This window comes from Hemibagrus wyckioides, unplaced genomic scaffold (genome assembly GCF_019097595.1).
Source record: "Hemibagrus wyckioides isolate EC202008001 unplaced genomic scaffold, SWU_Hwy_1.0 Contig21, whole genome shotgun sequence".
NCBI classification, from domain to species: domain Eukaryota; kingdom Metazoa; phylum Chordata; class Actinopteri; order Siluriformes; family Bagridae; genus Hemibagrus; species Hemibagrus wyckioides.
The window spans coordinates 160,788-177,175 of NW_026690782.1; the positions used below are offsets into that span (position 1 = coordinate 160,788).

A 16,388-nucleotide genomic window follows, 5' to 3' on the forward strand; every position below is an offset into this window, starting at 1 on the left:
AAACACTGGTTTATCTACACTGTTAGCAAGCCTGGATAATTAACTTGGTAGCATCATTAAGATAAATATCGTAATGAGTAATGCAAACCTTTTAACCGGTCAACAAACCTTTCCTTTATTTTACTCAAGCTGTTTTTACTGTAAGGAACGTGACAGAATGTTAGATGTGTTATTATGAAACTGCGATGAGAAGAAGCACTTATGATGGGGCGGCAGGAGGAAATGTACAGTACATCATCTTTTTTGGAGAACAGGACATGTTTAGGCTTACATCCTGCTTCGTGTTAAGATGTAAATTAAGTAGACATCTAGAACACCATAAGTGAATTACAGAGATGTTTTTGTTTTTTACGTTTTAACAGGATGCAGTTGGCGTACAGCTGGCCTCCGTGGCTCCGATTCGGTTCCTGAGGACTCCTTCTCATCGGGACTCCATCAAAGCAGAGCTCTCCGGGTCCTATGTAAGCTTATGAATGCCTGTGTAACATGACAGCTGTTTAAATCTGAAAGACTTTGATAATAGAGAACTCCATTAGGACTCCATTATGTAAAGTTAATTTCTTTTTGTAACTTTTCTGCTCTCTGCAGGCCTACCACTACAACCTCGTGGACGTGTTTTACGAGCTGCTTCTCTGCGGATACTTCACGAAGGGCTTAACGCCTCAGCCAGTAAGCGTCTTATCGGGAGATTTAAAAGCGATGCTTGAATGTAGTTTGAGAACAGGATCTATTTTATTTCATTTTGTTTTCCCATATTTTAAACCCTGACATTAACGGAGCTTGTCGTCTCCCTTTCCTAAAGCTTCAGGGAGGACTCTCGGAGCGCCTGCTTGCGCTCATCAAGTGGGATGTAGACGTTCGGGAGCCTGGAGCAAAGATCTACTTCACAGTGCTTATTGTAAGTGTTCAAATATCTTCTGATGCCACGTTACACAAATGGTCAGCATTGTATCTCTAAGACAGTGACATTACACTGGATTTGTGTTTGTGTAATTTGTTGATAGGATCAGCTTACAGGCCTTTTTGTGGTACTGTTCTCTCAGCCCCTGGAGCTCTACACCGACCCGCCAGCTTTAGCCAGCACGGTTAGGCATCTCCTCAGGCAGCATGTCGAGAAGAAGATGGTGAAGACTTTGGAGAGGCTCTTGGCAATGTCCTTCCCTTACTTCTACACCTTCCCAGTACCCACCAACACAACACACACACACAAACACACAATTTATTGCACAAGTTCCCATTCCATACTTTGTTACAGTTCATATTTTGTCCCTACATTGCTCAAGCGCTCCACAGATGAGTATTAATTGATTTTGTAACATTTCAATTGTCACATTTTAAAATATCTCTCTTCTTTTTCCCCTTGACAGGTCTGCACAACGATCCCAGGACTTTAGGACCAGAATTGCACAGTCAGTTGTAGCCTGTGTAGCATTTTATCATTCTCACTAGAAATAATTGCTTTCTCGTTACATTTCCAGGTTTAGTGTTAATGAATTTTCTGTGTTTGTCATTTCAACCAATATTAACCCTCCTCTCATCATCCTCCTATCCTAACTCTAATAAATTATTTCATTTGCATCTATTACAGCCTCGGTCAGATCATTTCTATACATCAAGATATGTGTATATATATGAAATGTTGATTTTCAACACAACTCCAATACATGACATTAGGTTTAAACTTTAATTCATGATAAAGGCACATGGTTACTTTTTGTTTATTCAGTACACTGTTACTCTGAAATGTTCATATAAGTGAAGCAGAGATAACATTCTGCTTTATTGGTACAAACAATATCCTATAATTATATATCCTGTAATTTTTTTCCATTCATACATTTATTTATTCTTTCATGTGTTTATTATACCTGTGTGTATAAATGTATGTTACTTTACCAAATGTGAACTAAGATCCAGAACAAAATGTGAGCACTCCAGACCATAATTCCATTGTATAGTTACAAGAAGTTAAAATGGATGAATAAGGAAAGTGTTAGTCAAATTTGCTTTCCTTTTATTGATCATAATGAAATTCATCAAGATTGAGTGAAAATGAAATGAAAATGGAAATTGTGTATTAACATTTATATTTTCAGTTAAATGGATGTACAATGTCTGCCAAATTTTAAATGGATCAGCAAAAATCCATTCACAGTTGCATTTCCCAGGTCTTAAGTGTTATGACCCTGACCTGTGGAAACAGCACTTACTCTTCCCTGCACCACCTTCCATTCACAAACCTGTGCTCCACCTCAGTCCTGCCTCCACATATGGCTTTCATGGAAGAGGTGAGAGGAAGAAGCCCTTTCTCTCCAAAAAAACATGGCGGCATCTTAACAAATTTGGGAACAATATTTTTTTGGACTGATGGTTAATCATTATTCATAGTTTCATGTTTGGTTGAAGGTCAAACAGAGTTTATCACAACAAACACCTCATACCAAGTGTCATGTTGGTGGAGGGGTGAGGATTCGGTTGTTTTGCAGCCACAGGCTCTAGAAAACTTTTAATCATTTGGACATTGATGATCTCCACTTTATATTAGAATATTCTTGAGACAAATGTAAGACTGTCCATGAGCTTATGTTGTGCTGAAACTGGGTCATATTAAAGGACAATAATCACAAGCACACCAGCAAATTTGTCTCTTTAAGGATGCTGAATCTGAGGACTTGTTTTTGTCTAGGTTAATGTCAGAAATACAGATAAAAAAGAAAAAGACGGGTTATTCTTGTGTTCTGATATGCTGAAATGCTGTAATGATTCCAAATGAATCTGTGAATTGAAACTGTGAACTATTCCCAGCGTGGTGAGCAATACTTTTGTTTTAAATATATTGATGGTTCTTGATGTAAACAATGTATATGTCTATTTAAATTCAGCTCCTGCAGATGGCAGTACATGACATGAAAATACTCTAGAACTGAACCTGATTGGACCTGGACACAACAGAACCATGTGGAGTGTTAAAGTAGCCATGAACATTAAACCTGAACAAAGCTTCAGCACAGATACATGGTGTGTGGAGTGCAGTCCGACTGAAACACTTGAATTACTGCAGAATCTTGAGCTTAATACAAGATGCTTATGTATTTGTGCACATGCTCTCAAACACCACCTTGTTAGGGGTTTTATATTGTTATAATTTTATGGGGAATTTTTTCAAATCCTATCAATCACTACAGTACCTCTGGTGTTTTGTTTAGACTTTAAGGGTGTACTATAAATCTGCTGAAGAATTTAATTTCACAATAAGAATTGTTTGTAATTGCAACAATATATTTTGTAGATTAGAAAAGGTTTAAGTTCATAGAAATAGGAAATACAGGAACTAAATATTTGAATCTTTTGCTCATTAAATTCTTTTAGAACATGTGTGTGTATTTTACATAATGTGGCACATCCTGCACTCTGACTGGTTAAAACAGAGGGAAGCTACAGTTGAGGCTTTGTACACAAGAAATGCTTAGATGCTTCACTGAAGACAGAGTAGAAGGAAACTTGACATTTACTGTAACATAAAAAGGAAACTTTCAGAAGATCAGAGGAAATTAAAACATGATGGTTTTCTGTATGTTTCTGTTACCATGTTCATAGGTAAGCTTATATTTTATTTATCCCCATATATTATGTTTAAATGTTTTTTAACTAGTAAAGAAATGTTTCCATGTGTGAGTGTTTTAGACTGTAAGCATGTACTGTATGTATACTGTATAATATAAAATGATAATATTCTGAAATAAATGTCCTCTTCAGGTGAGAGCACACAGGACAGCATTACTCCAACATCTTCTGCTGTCTATGGTAAAGAGGAGCAAGCAGTTACACTCTCCTGTGATTATAAATACACTGTTTCTATGAACAATCTACAGTGGTATCGACAATATTCCAATGCAGCACCAGAATTCCTCGTTCTGTTGACGGAATCGGGAGGGAATCAGACAGGTGATACTCCTCATCCTCATTTGTCTGCTAAAGTTCATAAGAGTCTGAAGCGTGTGGATTTGGAGATCTCGCCTGCTTCAGTATCAGACTCTGCACTGTACTACTGCGCCTTGCAGCCCACAGTGACAGGAAAGTCAACTTCACTGTCCAAAAACCTACAGAGACCTCAAACATGAAAGTGTTAAAGAATCACAATAAGAAGAAAAGACTGGAAGCTATGCATAACATCAGCATTCTGATTATTGATCCAATAGAAATGTATGTATATAACCATATATGAATACTTTATTTGAATTGAATAGACAAAACATTCTAAGTGAATCCAAATACAGATAGAAAAGTTAGGTGTGTGTTTGAAGAAGCCACATGTTCACTCCCTCTGCAGTATTAAGTGCAGTTCTCATAAACAATAGTGGCAGGTTTGATGGTTTATTTACTTAATGACAGTGTAAAGATCACATGCTGGAATTTGATTATGTTCTAGGAATAAAAATGTGGATATTGTAAACTCTTTTGACAAGCAGCTGATCTGATTTATTTTTATTTTATTTTATGATTGTTTGTTTGTTTCTCAGCATGAGATTTAATGTGTTCATCATGTGTGTCTTTGCAGGATCTTTAATATATTTTTTTATATTACAGGAATATAAAAAGGGAAATTACAGGATACCTGAAAGTATGTATAACTAAGAATAAGAATTGTGGAAAATAAAAACACAGTTTCCATCACACAATCAGGAAATAAATAAGCTCCACTGAAATAGTGCTCCATAATCAATTCTTGAGGTAGATGAGCTACAACAGCTAAAGACCACATCGGGTTTCATTCCTGTTCACCAAGAACAGAAATCTAAGACTACAGTAACAACCATGTAAATGACATAAATCATACTAAAATATTTTTTAAAATCCATAGCAACCACATGGGACTCCATTACAGCTTCCTAGTGTCACCCTATCGAACAGATGAGACCTTGTAACAGTTACCAAACCATACCCCACCAGCCACCTGAGTTTCATTAGCAACCAGCTAATTCAATTTTATTACCAACTGGAATAATTTTTAAACTTACTGCAAATGTCACAGAAACTACTTGAAGCCTCATAATATTCACCAAGCTATACTGGAGCAACAGTACAGTTTCCAGCAAAGAAGATACAATCCTGTAAACTTGACCTATACTGAAACCTCCACCTGACACTAAAGCAAGCTTGTTCTACAAGAATTGATTTTGATCTTCATGTCCACCGAGATTAATGATATATTTGGCCCAATGGCAAGAGCTGCTTACTTGGTTCACACTTAGCGTCTCGATTCCAAAAAGGTTCAAATCCCACAGGAGCCCTCGCTTTATTGTTAACTTGACTTTGTGTAACCGAGTTCCTTTTACTCGGACCCCAGTCCATATGAACTGGAAGGTCATACAGTTACAGAGTACAGTGAACCTCCATTGGCGCACAGCAAGCTGATTAGGGACGACCTGGCTCGTTGGTCTAGGGGTATGATTCTCGCTTCGGGTGCGAGAGGTCCCGGGTTCAAATCCCGGATGAGCCCTGGTTTTAAATGGAATAGAGTGGTTGGGATAAAACTCATGGAAACTTGCACTGCAGGCTTGGTTCTTGCTTGGAAGCTTGTTTCTCCAGAGGTCCAAGAAGGTTCAAATCCCACTGTTAATTACCTCTGAAAATTAAAGCTCCAACCTGGAGCCTATCTCTGGAATACAGGGAGCGGGATGGAGAATGTCACACTTTGTGGAGACATGAACCTCTGAAATATTAATATAATGGAGTACAGAAAGACCTCAGAATATCGTCATTTTACTAACACCATTCATTATGTTCACTGTTATATTCATGTGTCTGTGGCTTTCATTAGGTAAGTTAACATTGATCTTTTCAGAAAGGAGATAATAAATTAATGATTAATTAGCCTGTGTGATGTTAAGAAAAAATAGAATATGAGTTATATAACTCAAAACTAAAAAATTATTATGTTCTCTTCTCTATAACAGGTGACTCCATGGCAGATTTATTAGAACCACTTTTCACTCATAAAGTTGTAGATGAAGGTGATGATGTTACTCTGTCCTGCAGCAACAAAGACAGTGGTTCAGTAAACAACCTACAATGGTACAAACAACATCCAAAATCTAAACCTGAGTTCCTTTTTTTCATCACTCCATGTGGAGGTAAATCCCTATGCCACCACGTCTGTCTGCTAAAGTTGATGATAAAACTAAACAAGTGGATCTGATCATCTCCTCTGCTGCTTTTAATGTTTGATAATATACAATTAGAAGGTAATTTATTCATAATCACACTCTCTGGTATCACCCAGATGAGGATGGGTTCACATTTGAGTCTTCCTCATATCGTCTCACGGAGTTTTTTCTTGCCGCTGTTGCCTCAGAGTTGCTCATTAGGGGTAAAGTTAATTTTCAACTTTGTAATTTCTATTCTGAAATTCTGAATTTCTGTAAAGCTGCTTTGAGACAATGTCCATTGTTAAAAGACCTGTACAAATAAAATTGAAGTGAACTGAATTGAATTGAACTGAATTTAATTACCTTTTGGTTATAGACACAGCAAATTTACTTATGAGAGATTTTGTTTAAATCTGGATCAGTTTCCTATGATTTTCCACAGCAAATTATCATAATTATTTATAAATGTACAAATAATTTAAAAACCACACAAACAGATAAAGGCTTATAGTATTGTATAGATGATGAATCTTGAAATACAACACCAGCCATAATGACTCTAGATTTCTGTCACTGACACTGTGTGAAGTGATCTGTACAAAATAACACTAAAACTGCATCACTTCCTGGGTGTGTCCTTCTAGAGACGTGTAAAGTTCAGCACATACAGCACTATTATACAGAATCCTCACAGAGCTGTGTTCAGAAATGGATCAACTATACAACTTACTGTACATAGTGAGATATATACCACTGATTCTCACTCTAGTTACAGGTCATTCATTTTCATCAGTTTATCAATAGTTTCAACTATCACAATCATATTTAATCAGTTAATTAATTACATTAATTAATAACCATGTTTTTTTTTGGCGACGCTACCCATGCACTTGGAGGGTTGTGGGGCTGTGGTCAAGGGAGGCCTGCCAGGTCGGGAAAGAGAGGCACTCTGGCAGGCGGTCACAATGGTTGTACCACGCATGCTTCCATTACCAGACGTGATTCAAGATCCAAACCCAGGAAAGGTTTGAAAGGCTTAGGCTCTTGTTGACAAGGTTTGCTGATATGAACTTGCATCCCAGTCTGTTGCAATAAATTCAATTCAATTCAATTTTATTTGTATAGCGCTTTTAACAAAGAGCATTGTCTCAAAGCAGCTTTACATGAGAAACCACATAAGAAAACAACAAACATATGAACAGACCAACAGACAAACAGTCCTAGATGTTATCCCAAGTGAGCAAGCCTGAGGTGACTGAGGCGACTGTGGCAAGGAAAACTCCCTTAGATGGGAAGAGGAATGAACCTTGAGAGGAACCAGACTCAAAAGGGAACCCATCCTCATTTGGGTGACAATTGTGTGATGTAGATACAGCATGTGTATAGAGTTATGTGAATCAATAAGGAGGTTGTTGTCCATGGCGCTGCTTGAATATCCCAATCCTCACAAGCAGAACCCGGCTGGAGCTGGTCCATCTCCGGATGCCACTGGAGCCGGCACAGTCTCTGGATGCCTCGGGATGGGTAGAAGAAAGGAAACAATGGAACAGCATTAGCGTAGCTGCTGTTCATAATATTAGCAGTACTAGCTGAATGTGCATTTAATCAGATGTACTGGAGTGCAAGGTTATGGGAAGTGTTAGATGTATGCCTGGCTAAAGAGATAAGTCTTTAGTCTACATTTAAACTGGGAGACTGTGTCTGAGCCCCGCACACAGTCAGGAAGACTATTCCAGAGTTTTGGAGCTAAATACGAAAACGCTCTACCTCCTTTTGTGGATTTTGATATTCTGGGAACTACTAGAAGTCCAGAATTTTGTGATCTTAAAGAGCGTGGTGGATTGTAATGTGTTAGAAGACTGGATAGATAGGTGGGAGCTAAACCATTTAGAGCCTTGTATGTGAGTAGAGCTAGTTTATAGTCAATTCTAAACTTAACAGGTAGCCAGTGCAGGGATGATAATATTGGGGTTATATGGTCATATTTTCTTGATCTGTTAAGAACTCTGGCGGCTGCATTCTGGACTAACTGTAGCTTGTTTATTGAAGATGCAGGACAACCACCTAGTAATGCATTACAGTAGTCCAGTCTGGAGGTCATGAATGCATGAACTAGCTTTTCTGCATCAGTTACAGATAAAATGTTCCTAAGCTTGGCAATATTTCTAAGATGGAAGAAGGCTGTTTTTGTGATATTGTAAATATGTTAATTTAGATGGTAGATGTTAATTTAGATGGTATTCATACCTTCTGAGACAAATGGGACTCATTTAGTCAAGTATTTGTTTACTCCAGCATAGTGAAACATTTTATTTATGGAGTGCTTTATCAAGGGGAGGCTTATAGCATTAATTACATTGTGTAGCATGTAGCACTACAGAATAACTTAAATTAATTTAAATATATGGTTGAATGCAGTTATTAAACTACAGACACAATATGCAATTAATAAAGGGTGTCTTATTCTAGTGAACTGCTTAAAATTATCATTAAATTTAGCAAAAATCAGCCTTAACAGATTTAAACATGACATAAAATATATTATGAACATTCATTGCTTGTTTCAGTCAATTAACTTAAACAATGGATTTATTACATATGATACCAGAACTGACATGACTATGAGTAAAAGTGGGTGGAGCTAGATGTGGTAAGATACAGTTTAGAAAGTTTCACAGAGATCCTGCCATTTATACCTACTGCAAGAGAGACACAACAGTCATGTTACTCTTCTTTATTTTCATAGTTGTTAAAAACATCGGTAAGTCATTTATATTATACACAAACTTTAGGTGAATGCTGGAAATGAGCTGATACCTAAACATGATTAATTAACTTACACAATGAAAGTAGAAATGTTTATGTTGTTGTAATGTTTTACAGCAGGTGCTGTTGACAGCAGCATTACACCAGAACAAACCATCATATCTTCAAGTGAAGGCAGCAACATCACACTGACCTGCACATATGATGATTCAGCTAGAAATCTCCACTGGTATCGACAAAAACCTCAATCAGGACCCGAATATCTCCTGCTGATTCATAAATCCACAGATGGTGTCACTAAATCTGAACATGACCCACGACTATCCACCAAAGTTCATAAAAAGGACAAGAAAGTAGATCTGGAGATCTTTCCTGCTGCAGTATCAGACTCTGTACTGTACTACTGCACCATGGAGCCCACAGTGACAGAAAACTCAAACAGACTGTACAAAAAGTCAAGCTGCATGTTTTTCTCAGCAGGGGGAGATGTTTACCTGTTTCATTCAAATACACTTTTCTTTCTTAATTCTCAGACTTTTTACGTTCGTTTGCTTGAATATCAACAATGATCGTCTTGGATATGTTGCTAATGCTTATTGGTTGAATAACCAGAGAAGAATAGATCCGTTAAAAATAAATGTTAATATTTTATTAAAAAAAAATATTTTTGCTAATGCTCATGGTGTTATTTTGTTATTCTCCTGATGTAATAAAATATAATACAAGGTTTAATAACAATATGTATTTAAGTATTTTAAGGTGCTGATTTTTAATGTAACACTAGTGAACTGAAGACTTCACTCTTCATTATTTGGCAGATTATAAAATAGCACTTGAAATCACAAGTTGTGGTTGAAATGGAAATGGTTGCTCCACTCCAGACTCTCACTGTGCTGCCACATGTTCACTCAGTCTCCACAGCACTAAGTGCAGTTCTCATAGCCAGTGGTGGCAGCTTTATTAATATTAATTCTAAAATATGAATTCTTTGATGAACAGTTATTTCTGTGTTTATTGTGCTTGAGATCTGACGTGTTCAACATATGTTTCTGTGCAGGTTTACTTTGGTCTTGAGTCTTGAATAATAAGAATGTCCACTAGTTTGATTTCCCAGTGTGCTTTTGACATTGATTGAAATACTTCAATACTTAATTGCTGTGGGTTTTGGGAATATGTCTGTTACCCTCTGAGACCCTGCATCTGTGGAACCTGTAAAAGAAAAACCTGTCTGTTTAGGAAACTCAGTCAGATTTTTGTTTCAGGCCCCAAGTGACAGATGATCCTAATTATATTTGATAATAAATCTGTACTACTGTTAATAATTAGGGGTGAATCAATACTTTTCTGTGAACTGCAAAGTGCAGCTGCTGTGCCTGGATCCATCAGCTAAACAAATTTTTTCACAGTGGCTTTATTAAGCAGATGTCTATATCAATTACATTAAAATCAAAGTCAGATCAGAGTCAAATGACAACATAAAATAGACAAAGAAAGAAAAGAGGCTGGTTTGTTCATTACCTCAGTGAAATACAGTATAACAGGTTTATCACAACAAACAAATAAGCTCAATATATATATATATATATATATATATATATATATATATATATATATATATATATATATATATATATATATATAAATGTATTTTGGTTTCAATATTATCTTGTGATTAATAATCAAGTATTTAAGTAAATTTAAGGTAATTTTGTGTCTTTACTTCCCTGTTAGGACAAGATGTAGGACAGGACATTCTTAATGGCCAATTCAGTGGAGTTGAGTTTTATAGCTGCTTTCAAACATGAAAATGAAAAATTCAGCAGTATTTAAAGAGATATATATGGGGGTTATGAAGACATACTTTTGTGTGAATATTTCTTCTGTATTCTCAAATAAACCTTATTCTTTTAATGGTTCTAACAATAAGCCACCTTCTGCTGTACAAATGACACACAGAGGAAGGTAAATAAATAAAACAAATTTCTACACACAGAACCAATAAATACCACTGCTAAGTAGATTTAATCCAGTAAAACTGTCTTAGATAGAATTTCACAGAACAATGAGGCAATAGAACAATCTGTAAAATTACAAATGGAAAGTAACACTATGCCAAAGACACTGTGAGAACCGTGTGACCCAGTGATGGGTTTAGTTTACACACCAACAAAACCAGTGTCACACAGTGCAGTCACAAACACCAACTACTAAAGAAAGGACTTTACTGAATGTCCATCTCATTTTATTAATGAGAGAGAGAGAGAGAGAGATCCAAAAACAAGTGATGTAACTAACAATGTCAAAATATCACAGGAAAATTGAATGAATGGTATGAGTGAATCCATGGCTTAGGACCTTAATACAAAAACATTTGTACAGATTTATATGAACAGTATACAGTATAGAACAGTTATCATGAATATACATAAATACAAGTAGGTGGAGCTAGAGGTGGAGATGTACATCAAATAGTAACACTGACATTCATTTCTAAAGCTAGAGGTTTGAACTAAACACTCAGGAAAACAATGTTGTTCCTCTTCGTGGTGTTTTTCACTCTTGCTGATGTTGGTAAGTCATATACACTGCACACAAAATATTATTTTTTCTAAATAAGAAGACACAATTTTCCATGTGAAATGTGTCATTTATGATTAAAATATCACAATATTGTTGTAATGTTTTTATAGCAGAGGCTGCTGACAATAACATTAAACCAGATCAAACCAATGTATTTTCAATGGAAGGCAGCAACATCTCACTGTCCTGCACATATACTGGATCAGTTAACAGACTCCACTGGTATCGACAAAAACCTGGATCAAGACCCGAGTTTCTGCTGCTGATTGATGAAAGAAGTGAATATGTCACAAAGGCTCAACCACCTCATCCACGATTGTCCATAAAACCTAAAAAAGAGCAAGATAAAACGAATAAGAAAGTGGATCTGATCATCTCCTCTGCTGCTGTATCAGACTCTGCTCTATACTACTGTGCTCTGGAGCCCACAATCACAGGAAATCCAGCTGCACTGTACAAAAACTTTCACACAGTTTTGTTATACTGAAAGAAGTTCTCCCAATGCTTTAGAGAAAGTTACATGTCCTTTTGGGGGATTCTGTCAGGGTCATGGTTGATATGGTATGAACTTTGTTCACATGAGGTAGGAAAACACCCTTTGCAGAGCTCCATATACAAACCATATAGTTACCCTTTCACAGACTTATTCACACAAAAGCATTATTTCTCTTAGAAAAATGTCCTACTGTCATGTTTTTGGAGGTGATGTAAAACTGCACACAAACTGACAGTAACCTGAACTCCTGCTTTCAGTATGTGTTTACTTAAATGTGCTCTGGACAGGTTCCCCATATGAGGCTGAATGTAAAGACAGGATGTTTCAGTAAGAATCAACAATCTGACAACAACATTGGTGACACTGTCATGTGATGCTGTGGGGTGGAGCAATTTTGAAGCTTTATGGTGTTAACATATTAGATTACAGAAAGATCTCCACTATTTTCACTGAGCTAAGACCAGTCATCATGTTCACTGTTATATTCATGTATCTGTGGCTTTCACTAGGTGAGTTAACATTGACTTTTTGTTATTGCAGAAATATTAACTATATTATATTAAATATTAATCTGTGTGGTGATGCAGTGTGAAAATGCAGAGTGTGGGTCTGACTTAAGTATTTCCTGTTGATTATTTAAAGGTTAAATGCTTTATGTTCTCTTCTCTATGACAGGTGACTCCATGGCAGATTCAATAGAGCCACATTTCACTCACAAAGCTGTAGATGAAGGTAATTATGTTACTCTGTCCTGCAAATACAAACCAAGCTTTACTACAGGAAACTACCTGCACTGGTACAGGCAATATCCAAAATCTAAACCTGAGTTCCTTCTTAATGTTGACCAAAAAGGAGATCTAATTTCCAACACTGACCCAAGAATGTCTGCTAAAGTTGATGATAAAACTAAACATGTGGATCTGATCATCTCCTCTGCTGCTGTATCAGACTCTGCTCTATACTACTGTGCTCTGGCGCCCACAGTGACAGGAAATCCAGCTGCACTGTACAAAAACTTTCACACAGTTTTGTTATATTGAAAGCAGTTCTGCTGATGATGTTGAGCTGCTATTTACATACTATTTTTGGCGAATTCTGTCTCTCTTGCAATTTATAAAGGGTTCATAAATATATTATAGTTTGACAAATGTTGGATTATTAGGAGATAGCTAATTGTTTTGTAAGCTTCATTAACCACTTGATCCTGTTCAGAGATCTATAGCTTTTCTTGGCAACACTGGAAATGAGGGAAACCTGAGCTCAATCTCGAACTGGGGACCATGGAACTGTGAGGCAGCAATACTATCTGATGTCTTTGTCTGACAGTTCATCAGTGCCTGAAAAGTAAAGATTAGTTAAATATTTTGCATTCATTAATGGTATAATATTTGGTTTAGAGAGGGATTATTAATATAACTTTTAAAAGTAGCTTTTCCTTATTGTGGTATTCAATCTTCTTGGGGATTTCTTTAGATGCTCTGATGAGTCTACATGCAGAAAGAAGAAGAAGAGGCTTAAAGCCATGTAAAAGCAACAATCCACAGGTTCAAAAATACATGACTGTTGGCATCACAGTGATGACAGTTTTTATGGTGCATCACATAGGATCTTATCTGAGCCAGAAAATCCCAGAAGTGTCTCAATTTCATGTAGAGATAGGAGAGCAGACCCCTCTCTCCCATCCTCATCATTACATTCAGGGAAATATTGATAGCATCATGTGAAACTATTCAGCTGTTTAATATTAAACTGCACTCCGTGTCAGAGCAGAAGACTCTATGGAAGATAATGAAAACCACTAGAAAGATGATTAGGGTCTATCTATCCACCATTGAGGATCCTTACCAGAAAATATATACAACTTTGTGGATGTTGCCTCCGAGCCTCTTCCAGACACTTTACTCAGATAGTCAGGTATACATCTTTATACACTGATGATACTATTCCATATTCCTTGATAACCTGGAAATAAAAAGTAAAAGCTTCGTTCAATCATCACAGCAGAACTTTACAATATACAATATACCAACACTATATCATGGAAGGCAGCACTGAATCTTTTGAGTTTGTTGCAGTGAACATCAGCAAGTTCACCACCACTGCCTTGAAGAGGCAAAAACTAACACATAATGTATTACAGTGTTACAGAGAAAAAATCCTTTATAAATATATGAAGTGCAAAGTTTAAATACTCTTTCTGATGACTCAAGCTTCTTTTTGTCTGTGAACATTTCTTTGTGTCTTAAGGTTTTTCTCCTTGATGAACACAAACATGGTGAACTCAGTTATCTTATGATGGGCCGAATACTAGAGCACCATATAAACCTGCACATTCTTTTCACATACTTTTCACAATAAACCCTCTGTGATATAGACTCTACCTCTACTTCTATCATACATACTGCACAAATATTATCTTAACCCCTGCCATGGTTCATCTCAGTAGTAGATATAATTTCAGATATACCAGCTCACATAAAACAACTCTCCACAACTGTTTTTAAAATCTCTAGTGCAGTTGTACTAATGCTGTATTTTTCATATGTAACTACCTTTAACCTTGTGTTGTTAGAGTCTTCCAGTCCACCTCACTCCTGAATGTAAAGCCACACTGCTGACACTGTCATGTGATGCTGTGGGGTGAAGCTTCATGAACCTTTATGATGTTAACATTAGCAAGAAATTTGACAAAAAAAATTTTTCATTCAAAAAATAAATTCAATAAATCCTGGATTCAAATGTAAGAATCAACAATCAGCCCTGTCATGTGATACTGCAGGGTGGAGCTTCAAGAAGCTTTATGAAGATCCAGAGAGCAAAAGGAAAACAAAACCTCCTAAAAAGCTAAACAAAATAACACAAAAAAGAGAAAGAAAAGATAACGAATCCATAAAGTGATATAATACACAAAATAAAAAAACTTTTAAAAAAGAATAAAATGGAGTGTGTAGCTAACACAGGCTCCCGTGTTCCATACACAACAAAAGACAAGACATTAGGGAATTTAATTTCTTTACTGAAGCAGAGTGATGTCTAGATCAATAACAAAAAGAACTGTACATGTTACATGCATACTTTTATAAGGTTTTATAAAGTAATTGAAGTTGATTTTAAATAGTCAGAATGTAATAAATGAATATTAGCTATACAAAATTTAGCAATTACCATTTATCCATTTATCCAGTGGTATCCTGGCTAATCTGTTCTACTGAATAAATTTAGAAATTAACTTTGTTCTACATTAAAATCATCTGTTGAAAGTAATTGAATGAAAATATTCAGAAAACAGTGCCAGTTTCTGTTGTTCCACAAGGAGGCAGAATAAAACAATAAACCCAGCCACTAATAAACATGTGCTGCTGTCACTCTGTAACCATGTCTCTATCAGGAAATGTTCAACAAACTCAACATTGTAGATTTTGTACCTATGATGTGGATTTTTATTTTTTGCCTAATGAAATCATTTTCACATTAAAGATAAAGCTTTCAGATAAAAGCTGATAAATGAACACATTTAAGTGTAATGTTGTTAGTCACATAAATACACAAACAAGTAATTAATTGATTAATTGATTTATTGATTGTCTAAACCACTTGACATTTGACTAAGAGTCCAATAAAGAGTTAGAGATCCCTGGTATAATATGTAAAACCTTAATTATTAGATGAATGATAAATGTCTTGTTCCACATGTGAGACTGAATGTAATGTCAGGATGCAGTAAGTCAAGAATCTGTCAGTAAAACTGGTGACACTGTCATATGATGCTGAGGGGTGGAGCTTCATGAACCTCTGAAATGTTAATATAATAAAGTACAGAAAGACCTCAGAATACTGTCATTTTACTAACACCATTCATCATGATCACTGTTATATTCATGTGTCTGTGGCTTTCATTAGGTAAGTTATCATTGACCTTCTCAGAAAGGAAGTGTTACATTAATGATTAATTAGCCTTTATGATGTTAAGAAAATGTATAATATGAGTTATATAACTGAAAAATAAAAATGATTATGTTCTCTTCTCTATGACAGGTGACTCCATGGAAGATCCAATAGAGCCACGTTCCCCTCATAAAGTTGTAGATGAAGGTGATGATGTTACTCTGTCCTGCAGCTACAAAAACAGTGCTACAGTAAACAGCCTACAATGGTACAAACAACATCCAAAATCTAAACCTGAGTTCCTTTTTTACATCTTACCGAGTGGAGATAAAACTGACCCTATGCCACCACATCTGTCTGCTGAAGTTGATGATAAAACTAAACAAGTGGATCTGATCATCTCCTCTGCTGCTGTATCAGACTCTGCTCTATACTACTGTGCTCTGCAGCCCACAGTGACAGGAAATCCAGCTGCACTGTACAAAAACACTGGCACAGTTTTGTTATATTGA

The 16,388-nt window shown here is 36.2% G+C and overlaps 1 non-coding gene and 1 gene segment (V, D, J or C); both read left to right on the plus strand.

Annotated features, from left to right (window-relative positions):
* The first annotated feature begins 5,428 nt into the window (after positions 1 to 5,428).
* trnap-cgg (transfer RNA proline (anticodon CGG)) lies at positions 5,429 to 5,500 on the plus strand. The gene has a single exon. It is a non-coding gene; the product is annotated as a tRNA-Pro (tRNA).
* Positions 5,501 to 15,851: 10,351 nt separating this feature from the next.
* LOC131350107 (T cell receptor alpha variable 12-3-like) lies at positions 15,852 to 16,388 on the plus strand. The segment is given in 2 exon segments: positions 15,852 to 15,891; positions 16,027 to 16,388. Coding segments are annotated over 2 exon segments (402 nt in total).